The following is a 13,783-nucleotide window of genomic DNA, read 5'->3' as shown; positions in this document are numbered from 1 at the left end:
CACAAACCTGAACTGAATAAAGGCATTTTTCTTCAACAGATTGTTGGCAAAATTAGTTAAAGAAAAGTCATATTTCTGAATCTACTCCAAATGCTTGCATGCTAGTCACTTATGACACACTTGTTCATGTCCACTTGCTCTAAATGGTAAGCACAGTAACTCCTACTAGCCTGATCATATATAAGTATCTAGCGCACCCATCACCAGATCCTACTGAACTATATAGCTCTACTAGAGCCCTTACTCCAACCCTAAAATGCCTATCTGGTCCCTAACCCTAACCTAAATCCTCATTCCTTAACCCTATCTGTAACACTCCCTACCTGCTCCCTAAATTCCCAAATAGCTCCCTAAATGTAAAACTCATCTGCTTGCTATCTAGTCCTAAAGTCCAGAATCACTCTCAAAGCCTAAAGCTGCACTCCCCATCTCTAACCATAAAGTCCTGCCCTGCTCCTTAACCCTAAAACTTCTCTTGTACTCCCTATACCTTATGTGCCAGATTGCTCCCTAACATTATATTCCCCTAAATTCCCTTCCATGATACATAAAGCTGCACTCCCACTCCCTCCCCATGACTTTTACACTTTCCTTGCCCAAACCTTTCTCTGCACAACTGCCACACTTCATCCAAACATATATTCCAGTTCAAGCTTGAGTGGCAGCTTGCTTGAGCTAGAAGCTTCCAGAGTTCTTGGCTGTGAGGCAGTGGTCTTCTACTGCCTTACGACTTGGGTTTTTGTATGAGACCTGCTAGTTCTTCTATTTTGAGATAGCGTCATTTTGTTAAAGCATAAGAGATAAAAAAAAAATCATTAAACAATCAGTAAATGTACCTGTCATAAGTGGCATCCAACATGGGTCAGCACTTGTTTACATTACATTCAACACTTTATTTATTTGTTTATTTATTTATTTTTAGATTTTCATTATCTGGGCAGGACCTTTCAGCCTTTTTCAGCCCCAGCCTGGATGGGGATGCATGAGGTTTACAGTGGTATATTGGGCTGTTGATTTATTTTTACATTACTTCCAGTGAGTAACAGTCATTAGAAACTCATTTTTAAAACAGTAGGAAGATCAAATGCAGCATGAGACATACTAGCACAGGTACAATGAGGAGAATAAAACTAGTTAATTACTGTTACATAAACTTTCAAGACAAAGATTATAGCAATAGAGAGCAAAGTGAGCTCTTTTCTTATACAATAACATGGAACAGTAAAACAAAAAAACTAGTAGGTTGAGAACACTTTCCAGCTTTGAGTAAATGTTATAATTGCTAAGGAGAAGAAGAGTGACAGACATATATAAATAAATTAAAGCCACAGCTGAAAAAAAAAAGAAAAAAAAGATGCCGTGTTTCTTTCAGCTGCTGTTTAAGGACATAAAGGACGACAATAGAGTTTACTGTGTAAAGTTACAGATCATTGTGTCAGCATGTAAATACATACAGCGTAATAATCAGAAATTAAATATTAAAATACAACTGAAGCTAGAGAGACTACTTGCTCGGCCTGCAACGTACATTCAAACATGTCCTACCACAATGTATTCATGAATGCAGTGCTCACAGTATCTATGTTGCTTTGCACACGGTGTAATAATGGACACCACAAGCAGGACGTGCCACAAAGTCTGGGAAAAAAAAATTGCAAAATTAAAGAGCAATGCCATATATACTGCAACTGCATTACAATGGCATTACAATTCATTTCACAGTATCTCCTGCCCTCACTGAGAAATTTAGTGTGACAAATGAATCACCATGCTAGTGACAGAAATGTGGCATTGTTAAGCTGCTTATCAAACTTTAAAACCATTAAGAAAAAGTGGAAACATTACCAAAAGATTCCTGCTACTTGTAAACTGCAAATCGAAGTTTAATTTTGAGTTGGCTTATTTTAACACCTTTATTGAATTACATTTTCCCAGTTAAATACATTATACATCACCTATGTTCTTTTATATAACTACTGTCAATCCATCATTACATAATTTGATCAATTCCTGCTTTCCTTTAAACCTGACTCCTCATCCAGAACATTGTTCTGCATGTATTGTTCCCACAATTTCTATTATGCAATTTGTTCCTATCCTTTTCTAAAGATCCCACTTCCACTTCTTTTATCACTGTTACAATATTCAGTACTTAATATACTTGGTTTAGACTTTGATTTCCAGTTTCTAGTAATTGCTTTTCTGGTAGCTACCAGAATTAGACATAACAAGATGTCTAGGCAATTCAGATCCTGCATCCCAGCTCAAAGGAATCATTTCCTTAATTACACCATTGCTCACTCAGTTTTTCTGACAGAGAACCCTGTAGGGAATTTTTAAAGTCTGCCAAATCGTTACACTCCAAAAACATATGCTCCCAGTTATATCTTTTTCCCCATCACATTTCCAGCATTTATCATCTACCTAAGGAGAACTTATTTGGAGTCTGCTCAGGGTATAAAAAATACCTATGCAGAAACTTCCAATCAAAAATCCAAAATCTTCTAAACTATGTTGTTTACTTTGCAGCCATATTTATGTCCTCCCATTGTTCTCTTTAAATTGCTTACCAAATCTGTCATCTCAATCTTTTCTAACCTCCTCTGACTGATTCTTATTATCTTGCAATATTTATATGCCCTTCTAATTATCCCATTTTAACAACAGTTTCTATTCTAGATTCAACTAAAAACTCTAACAGAGCAGGTCTTCCACTTAGGAGTCTCCTGTCCCTGTTTCTTTGCCTATAGTCTTATATCAATTCCTGATAGGTAGGGCAGTCTTTAGCTGGCACTTCAAATGTCTTCTTGGCCTCTTCCCATTCTTTTACCTTTCTCTCTCTTTAGTTATTTGTTTCTAATACCTTGGTTCCTTTGCCAGTTTTCTCCAGTAAATTCCAGCCCTTTCTTGCCTATTCTCTGTACTCTTTATTCCAGTCATCCCTATTGGCAAGATCTCCTTTCACAATTTTCGAGTGGACTTAGTTCCTAAATTTGTTTCTGTTACTTTATGAATATAATATTCTGTATGGCTTTTGTTATTCTCCTTAAGGGTCTGACTCCAAAACCCCAATTTCTCCTTATTTCTTGAATTTCATCATCATCATATCTTTCCACTTTGAATTGTAGTTTTCTGCTTGCATTTTGCATATGAGCCTTAACTGTGTACCTCTAAAATATCCCTTAAAGTTAGGTAATCCTAAACCACCTTGTTCTATTGGAAGGATCATCTTATCCCACTTGACGCTTGCCCTCTTCCCCTTCCAGACAAATTCCTACAACTCTATTAATTATTGTCCACAACTTCTCCTTTGGTTGAAAAAATATGCCTGACCTGTATATAAAACTAAATTAACTAAAACATTTTCACTAATTGTATCTTGGTATCTATACCTATTAACAAAAGCTTCTATTTTCTCAGTTTTTGTATTATCTTTTGTTTAGTCTCTTCCCACATATCCTTAGCTACCATAACAGAAGCCTTTTAATCCAATACTCATTTTGTTGTGTCCCCATAAATAGGGATATTGCTAAACCAATTAATATGTCAGTTTATAATTTACAGTTTTAGCTTTTGTTTTATCTAAATTAATTTTATATCCTAAAAAGACTTGAAACTGCCTAAAAATGTTCCACAACTCTGAGATACTTTTATCAGATACAAAATAATGTTGTCTACAAATTAAGCCAACTTTTCCTGATTGAATATTTGAGTTCCTTATTTTCTTTACCAGTGGTTCTAAATAAAAAGCATATAACAAAGGGGAAAGAGGACACCCCTGCCTGGTTCCTCTGTTCAATCACATCTTATCAGAGGAATTTAATTCTTTGCAATGATTCCTGACATATTCTCTTAATTAACCTCATTATTGTATCAAGGAATGCAAATGCTTCCATTGCCCTACTCATAAAATCCCAGCTTACTCTATCGAATGCTTTCTCTGCATGAAGACCCACCAAAAGCAGTAGTATTTTCTTACATTCTGCTTCCCTCTGGATCATCATTGTAAATGTCAGATATTTGCCTCCCTTTCACAAAACCACACTAATCCATATCTATCAGTTTTTGCAACACTTTTACCATTCTTTTAGCTGTTAAAGACATAAACACTTTACATCATGGTTCAAAACTGAGATGGGCTTATATGAAGCTGGCTCTGATGGGTATTTAGGTATTACAGCTACCACAGCTTTCTTCCAGGATATTGGTGCTTCCCCTCCTTTTAAAATATTGTTAAACAAAACCTTCTAGATCTTTACCACTTTCTTCCCTCCTAATTTCTAAATCACTTTCTTCCCTCATAGCTTCCAAATAGAGGGGTGTACCTTTGACTACAGCCCAGATGCCTTGGGTGTGATTAGCAGCACATGTGCTGGGGAAGCCAATGCAGAGGGGAAGAAAAATAACAGGTGAGTGCCTGCTATATCTCTCATGTTGGAGGGAGGGAAGAACATGCTGGAACAGCTGTTCATTGTCTAACAAACAGTGGGGACTGGCAGTGCAGGAAATTAGCAACTGCCAGGGAGGGCATGTGGGTGGGAAAGAATGGCGAATGAGTCACCACATAGATGGCATGCTTTTCTAGACAAATCTCCATTGCCTGATCACATATAACTGCATATGGAAGGCAGAACATCCTAGGGCTAAGCTAACAGACACACACACACACACACACACACACACACACACACACACACACACACACACACACACAAATACAAATGCACATATACACCATCTCACCAATATGCTAACTTTAGTTTGAATCTTCCACCACCCTGGTGAAAGTGACCAATGCCTGGTTCCCTATAAAAGTGTTGCCATCATGAAGGGTGGGGCCTATCTGGTGAAGGGATATAGCATGGTGTCCCCATAGTATCAGAAGGAGCTATGGTGAAACAAAGGGCTAGTGTCAGTAGTGGATCACCCTACTTAACTATGATAGCTCAGTTAATAAAACAGTTGAACTACTGTGAGTATGTAACCAATGGAAGAAACTCATGCAAGGCACAAGACTTTGATATGACTGCAAATTTATTTGTAGTTAAATATACTAACTTGAAAAATAATATATTTCAAAAACCTGTCTGATAAAAACTTGACTTCACAGATATTACTTTTACCACAACACCTACAGAAATAGTTCTATGGAAAACAATGAGATAGTGAACTGTTTTATTGCACAAATAGAAGGTAAGTAATAAAACATTAAAAAATATCAATTATAAGGGAATAAACCACAGTGTACTAGCAATGTTCCATGTCTGAATATGGATTACATTGGAGTTTTCTCATGCCTTTTGCATGGGTTTGGTTATTTTGACTTTCCTGTCATCACTAATCTGTGGAAGGCTTTAAGTACACACAGCATAATCCTTATACAGACAAGGAATACTGTTGCAGTAGGCCATGTCTAGTGTACAGTGTGGCAGAAAGGTTCTACATGTATGTTCAGCTAGTACGAGCTGAACTGCAATGTGCTTTATTTGCTCAGTATGATGCAGTGATAATCTGAAGTACTTTACTTATATGAATAACATTACTTTAATAATGTCTTTTTCTCAATTGTTTTATTCTAGCTTCTCAAGGTTATTCTCGGAATATGTTTATATTAATATTGTTAATTATAGCAATAACCTAACTTTTGTCTTTGGTTAAGAAACAGAATAATAAAAGCATAAAGAAAACATTATTGTAAGTAATGGCGATCACCTAGAATCAGTCTGTTTGACCACAGTGAAAAATACATATTTAACTGAAGAACAGATAATGCAAAATGAAATTTAATTGAATTCAGCAAGTGCATGGAAATAAGAGGACAGAATATTCACTATATTGCACTATATTGCTTTACAAAGGATAAATATACTGCACATGATGAGCTAGACCTGTACAATGTAACAAGTAACACAATCAGTCTATATGCACGTGTATGCCAGATAAAAGGCTAGAAATGAATGCTGGGTATATTCTCAGGAAAACATTTGTAACTTCTTTAACAAAAATGGTGCTGTAGCCATGTTCTTCAGAATTCATATAAACATGTATTACATATTGTAGTTTATGGCACTTCACCTTGGTCAGACTCACAGCTGAGCTATAAAATGAGAAGATAGGGCTGACATTTTTTTTTTCAAGAAGCATAACAATTATAATTTTACATGAGTTAAGCTTCCATAACATTTGGTATGTTTATTACTGGTAGCAAACGGAAGTGACTTCCTACATAACAAGACAGAGAAGACAAACAACATTTTTTTTCTGACACAGCAACTGTGTATGCAATGTAATGTGATTACAGACAGAAACATGACAACAGAGATTAAATGCAGATGTGCAGCATTCTCATATCTCAGCAGTACAGACAGATGTTTAAACCCCTGCCTGGGGTAATATGCACAGTTATACAGACCACCTCTCAGTAATAACAAATGGTTACATTAGTCCAGATTGTAACAGTAAAATGGTCCAAAATTTGCAAGAAGAGTCATATGAAGAAAGATGCAAAGATATTCAATATAAACATATTAATGCAAATGACAGAACAATAGAACATAATAAAGCAATAGTTTGTTGCAGGAAATCAATTATTCCACACTCATAGCTCCTTTGTAAAAGTGAACAAGTAGGTGGTTGTATTACAGTACTGTGGGAAAACTGCTTTAATAATGATATGTGATATCATTTTTTGGTCGCACAGCAATTCTTCAGTGATCATTTCATTGAAGACCAGGTCACTGAAAAATACTGATAGCATACGCCATACACAGAGAAATTGGACAGGTAAAGATGTTGCCGCATGTGCTATTGTTCCTGTGTTTGAGATAATGGTAAACTTGGAAGAACATTAGGATGTGAGGGAATTCTTCCTTGAGATGGGGTGAGGTTTGTGCCGGAAGAAAAATTTGTTTGGTAATCTTTGCTGACTTTTGTTTCAACCATTCAATCTGTTAACAAAATGAAGTAATCAGTAAACATTTGATGTTAAACTAGTCTTCACTGAATCACTTGTCAGATTTCCAGAATTCAGTACTTGTGGTAGTCATGTAGTGGTAGTCATGTAGTTCTACAAGGACAAATTTTCTAAGAAGTGAAAATAACATTTTAGTTGGGTTAATCTTCCTTAATATTGCATGTTATTCCATATCTTTGTTTCTAATGGTGCTCATTCATATTTATTTACATGGCAAAATAACTGAAAAATGACCATATCTACCACTTTATTCATTGTCAATCTTCTGTTAACCTCATATGGAAAAAATCTTCATTTTGAAGACTGTACATTTTCAAAAATGTTTTTTAGTCAAATGAGAGCTAATATTACCCTTTCACTTATATAATTATAACAATGCATAAGCAGAGGCTCTGTGTGTGTGTGTGTGTGTGTGTGTGTGTGTGTGTGTGTGTGTGTGTGTGTGTGTGTGTGTGTGTGTGTGTGTGTGTGTGTGTGTGTGTGTGTGTGTGTGTGTGTGTGTGTGTGTCAGATATGAGTTATTACTCTTAGAATTTCTAGGCAGCTGTCTTTAAGGATATGAAGGATATAAGATTGGCAGCTGTTTTCTGAAGAGTTCCAGTTACTGAGAAGTAATAGCTGCCTGACTTTTGACAATAGCCTCCAAAAAGAAAGGGGGTCTTTTGAGAATCCCTTATGTTATTTTTTCTCTCAATGACAGTTTTTAATTACCCTAGTGTTCTTCCAAGTCAAAGAAGAACTTGCACTGTCCATGTCTGTTATTTTACTTTGCACATATATTTTGCTGTAGTAGTCTCTCTGTGTACATTGCATGCATTCTTTCCAGGTTATCATAAGAATTTTTTCCTGCTCTTTACTGACAGCAGGGTTTTCTATATAACTCTTATTTATTTTTTTTTCCAAAACTTGTTGTAATACATTCAGTGAAATCTGATCAATAATATCATGTATCTTTGATTTATTCCACAATTCTGGCAGACTTTTCATCCATGGCTATGTTTCCTAAAAGTATCAGACTTTACAGCAGTGAAACCAGCTAGATAGACACAAGGTGCAGGCTTAGTTCTCAAATGGGTTAATTGGCTAGGCTTAAAATGGCCCACAAGGGCAGTTAGCCTAGTACAAATCTATGAACCATTGAACTAAAAAAGGTGAGATGGCAAGTGTACAAACATACATGCAGACATTTTCACAACTCATAATAACCACTGTTTCTAAAAGTAAGATATTCGTTATTACCAGGCTTGTAATATGTATTGTCTTAGTATTGTACAAAGTATGAAAAACCAGAGTAATCAAACCGAATTTCCTGTGACTGTTCAGCAACAAAAAATTGTCTGTTTAATTTGTTCAGATGAAATAAGGGCATATTGTTCTAAAGGTATAATTAAGTCAGAGAACTTTTATTGTTATACTTTTTCTACGTTAGATGAACTACATTTCAGGGCAAATAGTTAAAACATAAACAACAGAAAACAAGGTGCAGTGTGTGATGATATCTTTATGTAGGGCCACCTGCTGGCTATTAAAACCCAATCAGTCACCAAATGTGGGATATACAATATGCTTCTGTAATCTCCTGGAAATATAGCCTTATTAAAAATAGCTGTTTTTGTAGTAATTTCCATACTATACCTTCGAGCTGTGCATCTGAAAGAAAAACTGTTGATATTCATTTAAAATGCTCTCAGAAGTATATCTAGCCAGGAGTGTTTGCTAAAAGGTGTAAGTAAGAGAAACAATTCTTTAACCTTTTTAAAGTTTATTATCCTAGCTTTGGTCCTGAAGTATAAAAGTGAAAGAATCTGGCTAAATTATTGTATTCGATTGTGAAATTTCGTCACTGCAAACAAATAAATAATTATTTACAATCTTTGGCAAAAAAGAGAAGGCACCGTTTCTTACAAACAACAACAAAGAAAGGCAACATAAATAATTTACATAAGAAATATGATACAGTCTAAATATTAACATCTTTTCCTCCCATTCCCTGGACTTTTTCTTGTTCATATTTAATAACTGTTATATTTCCCAACCATATCAGAGAGTCTACAAAAACTGGAAAACAGTTTTGACACACTTTTTTTTTATCTTAAAGATGCTTAGAACATGTTGTTAATATGAAAATGTGTACAGTCTACTACTAAGCCATAAAAAGTAATGGGATCTGATAAGTTTGAATTACTGGTTTATGTTTTGTACCAGAAATCCCAGTGATGTAATTTTTCAGTAGAACTTATGATGTGATGAAATGCTACCAGTAAATGTTTCCAAAGTACTCTGTTTATAAACTTTGAATAACTGTTTATATACTTTGCTTCAATTATGTAAAATATCTGAATTAACTGTTGTGCTTGGTAAAAGCAAACACTGCCATTCATGTATAAAATATTATCTATGTACAGCAGGCATATTACAAACAATAAAATAAAAAGTAATAAAGCAAAAATAATTTCTCAAGTTTTTTTCAGACAACAGACAAATGGGGATATTGTTTAATAAACAATAAGAAGGGATCAGAGCAAAACATTAAGACTATTGTTGTTACATTCAAATTTTCAATAGGATTCTCCTCTTAAGTAAAGTGGTTAATTTCAAACGTTGCCACACCATTCATTTCTTCTTTGTTGAAACTAGCAAGATTCTATATATACTTGGGATTTGAGTTAAAATTGCATTAAAAAGACAGTTGTTGGTAATGGATGTTGAGATAATGTAAACAAAATACAAAGGCACTTCAAATATTCTGCCAAAAAGTTTTGAAGACAACATTAGGAGGTGGTACTTCACTAAGACAGTAACTTTCAAAAGTCATTTTGTTAGTGTAATATATTTAATCCACTAAATATGGAAACTGAAATTCTTAAATAAAGTAGTGTCGGCATCTTATAGATTGCTCCTTATGTATTGCTGCACAATCAAAACAAACTTATGCATTAAAATACCACTCCAGTGTTCTATAAACCCACACAGCCCGAAGTTGATCTTTTACTCCAAGCATGATATAGTCATTGTCACACAGTAATCTTTTTCTGAAATTTTCCCAATCATGGTTTCCAAACCACTTTGACTTGGTTGTCTGCAAGTCTGAATACAGTCCTTTTTTTTTCCCCTTCATTCCCTATTCAGCCCACTGTTGATTCATGGTATTAAGTACTGTTCAGTCAAAATATTATTGATAATGCTGTGCAAGTCAACTCCTTGTTAATAAAATAAGAGTATGGCAAAGTGCTAGTATGTCTCAAGATGTTAGACGGAATGTCTTTCATGGGAATGTTGATTATTTGTTCATTATCTTTTGTAGATCCAACACTTTGGTACAGTTTTTTTCTTGTGCAGCACCAACTACATGCTTTGTGTCTTAAGTGCATTGCCGGTCACAGATTTGATATGCTACCCTACATCAGTTTAGTATTGATATCATCCTTCTTTATAAGTTAAGTGCAGTTATGTGATATTCTGAGTCCTTACTTTAATGGCCAAAGTTGAAAGGCAGTAATTCATTTTGTATATTATAAGCATTTCCTCTTGGGAGTAGAGTACTGTTATGACATATCTAGTTTGAATGCAAACTTGGAAATTTAAAAATAAAATACAGCTAACCTCTGTGGCTGTTGGGTATTTGGGAATTTAAATGAGGGTATATAAAAAGAATGCGCTATTAAATGAAAATCTGAGACTAAAAAAAAACAAAAAAATGTCAGTGGCTTTTTGTTAGTCAGTATGACTTAAATATATGAAAGTTTATCAAAAGCTAGACTATTGTTGAAGGTTTTTTTTTTCTTTTTTGAGGGGCTGAAGTTCTAATTTTTTCTTGAAGTGCATCTGAATAATATACAATAACATGGACTGAGTGGAGACTGCCAGCTGTCGTGACTTATGTTTTTTGTAGCAGAGAATATTTCAGTGAGAAATGTTGCTGTAGAATCTAGAGTACAAGACTGCAGAATGTACATGCCATGAAACAGATGAGCTAAGTATATGGTCGCTGTGAATAAATGCTGCCTTAATTAAATCTCTGATGACAGATGACCAGTTGTGTATGAACATACAGCAGTAATGTGCAACTCTAATAGGGGTATGGGCTCCAGCATTCTCTAAACTGAACATAGTAAAGTCTATGCCAGCAGAAGTACAAGCTACTAGTATTTATTAAGTGTTACTGTGACAGGCAGAACAGTGGAAAAGCCTTTCTTGCACACAAGAAGAATAAATGGCACTTCTGAGCATTGTAAACCTTTCTCTCTACAGAACAGTGCTCCTAGAATGGAGTTTAAAATGCTACATATTGTAAGTTTTCCCTGATTGGATAAACTGAAGCACTAGAGATGGAACTACAAATAATACATTAAAGAACAAAGGACACACAATATGTTGGCTAATTATGAAAAGTAATAATCCAGAAATCCCTGCAAAAGTTTATGAATTATGGTGAATATTCTGCATTTAAAAAACATAAAAGGTACAATGCTTTCCATGGTAAAACAAACTATTAACACAGGATTTCCCTTGCTGACAAGGAAGAAGTACAGCATGTTTATTATTATTATTTTTTTAATGGCATCCTATAGCTGTTTTTTTTAGAAAGCTCATTTAGTAAATAAAAATCTAGTCCAGAAAAGAATTGTAGATTTTTTAGATTATTTTTGATTATTTTATAATTGAAAGCAAGGCAACATAATCTCTAAATTGTGACACATTTTATTTTCCCTGGATATTACTGAAATAATGATAGGCTATTTTTTACCCAATCAAGGTTTTCAAATTTTTTCACCAATATTTGACTGAATGCTAATCTAATTATGTAGCATGTCTGCAGGGCAAGTTATACCTCAGACTGATATAAGATTGATGCATTTTAGTTCTTCTTAATTATGGCTTCTTTTCTTACATCTATAAACCTTTGAAAACTGAGACATATGCTTGCTTCAGATGGTTTCTCTCGACTTTCATTTTTTTATATCTTTGAGTACTTCTGTGAAAACTTTAAATTATCTTTGTTTAATTCATAGTTTTTTTGGCATCACATACTGTTTTATTTTGTTTTATCATCAGGGCATTTTTGCATTAGGACTTGGGAATGAACACAATGAGATATAGAAATTGGGCTCTGGTTGAAATAAATTGGCTGGCCACCATATCACAGCGGTTAAAATACTGTTCTTACTCACTTTGTTTACAAAAGTGTGGACTAAGTTAAGTACTATCAAACTGTACCTTCTTACAAAATCAGAACACTTCATATAGTACAATAAATTGTCTTTAAAAGCAGATAGGGTGCTGAATAAGTAAATGCATTGCCTAGAAATATTGCTACGTGGTCCACTTCTGCTTCACTGGCAGGTTGGGTCCTTGCATAGTGTAGGGTCCTGTAGCCCATTTTTCTCAAGATGTGCTCCTGCACAAAACTGGTTGAGCCACTCCTGGCAGCAGAAAGTTGAACAGCTACTCTGAAGATGAAGCAGACCGCAGGTGGAGTAATAACAAAGATGGTGGTTGGTGTACCAGGATGTTCTGAGGTGACTAGGTTGCACAGTCTGTACAGTACATTGCTACCTCTGCAGCAACCATAGTTCAGATATCTGAAAAGTAGACAAGATATATGATGAGTAGATTTGCACTACCTTCAGATGAATGCTTACATTTTCAACAGACAACTCCTGTTGTGGACATAATCAACACTCCACATTTTAGATAAACAGAGCTGTATTGAGTCAAAACCAATATGAAGTATCCCAAAATCATAGCACTGAAGGTTTTCCTGATTTCAAAACATGTTTTAATCATTGCTGGTATCAACATCATCACTCTCATTGTCAGTATTTCATGTTATACCGACTTAATCTCCAGCGCCTTAAGCTTACCTTGTTTTAGAAGTATGACTTAAGAAATCTATATGAAGATGAAAAGTAAGAGTCTGTCATTATAAAAAAGGGCAATGGCTGTACATAGCTATAATGTGAGCAGACGATTATTCAATGTATGGTACTGATGAAAGAAGGAGGCTTGGGCTCTGCTACAGTTGCAGAGTTATTGTATTCAGAAAATCACAGATATCATGGATGGGATGTCAAAATCCTAGATCAATTTATTTATACGAGGGAACAGAAGGTAAAATGAGAGTAGTGACTGTATATAAGGAAGGAAATTTAGTCACTGTTCAGTGGGAAACCAGGGAGAGGGGTAGAGGCACTATTTGTTAACCCGAAGACAAAGAAGGACAATACTGTTTAATGACCAACACATAAACACAACTGAGCAGAAAAGGACAGGAAAATTGTCAAAGCAATTCTTAACATAGGAAATATGTACAGATAATTTACTAGAGATGCAACTATAGCAGGTGTTAACTGAAGCATCTTTAATTCTACAATATTTCACATCAGATCAGTTCTCTGTGTTAGTCATGAATCCAGTCAGAATGGTTAATTCTTGAATCTGTTATTCACAAGTGTGACTAAAGAGACACTTTTAGAGTAGGTGTAGATCTGTGGCAAATTTGTCTGTCATATCATTATCACAATAAGTGCTACTTTACAATAAGACATTCATAATTCAGGGTACTACAGCTTAGACCATCCAAGGTAATACATAAATATCAATAAACTAATCTGAGGTGTGCATAAAAATAGAGAAGATAAAATACTGTTACATCGGAAGTAAAATAGTTTTGTATAAAGAAAAGCATCCAAACAAAAAAAAAAGATAAGAATATACTGAACACTAGCGTTCAGTTCTCAAAGTAAATTACAATCAAAGAGAGGGAAAGGATAAATTCGATGCTTTTTGAAAAATATATAGGTTCATAGT

At 34.8% G+C, this 13,783-nt stretch overlaps 1 protein-coding gene across 2 annotated transcripts in view; it reads right to left on the bottom strand.

Annotated features, from left to right (window-relative positions):
• Nucleotides 1–5,767: 5,767 nt before the first annotated feature.
• THBS2 (thrombospondin 2) overlaps nt 5,768–13,783 on the bottom strand; it is a 534,332-nt gene continuing 526,316 nt past the window's right edge. For both annotated transcript variants that reach the window (XM_044067817.1, XM_044067825.1), the window contains exon 22: nt 5,768–12,555. In XM_044067817.1, the coding sequence (XP_043923752.1) occupies nt 12,548–12,555 (8 nt within the window). In that variant the 3' untranslated portion in view covers nt 5,768–12,547. The remainder of the gene's footprint in view (nt 12,556–13,783) is intronic.

The sequence above is a fragment of the Protopterus annectens genome, chromosome 1.part0, assembly GCF_019279795.1.
Source record: "Protopterus annectens isolate FY-2018-M chromosome 1.part0, PAN1.0, whole genome shotgun sequence".
Lineage (NCBI taxonomy): Eukaryota > Metazoa > Chordata > Ceratodontiformes > Protopteridae > Protopterus > Protopterus annectens.
The sequence above is the reverse complement of the archived record's forward strand: the minus strand, read 5'-3'. Positions and strand labels throughout refer to the sequence as shown.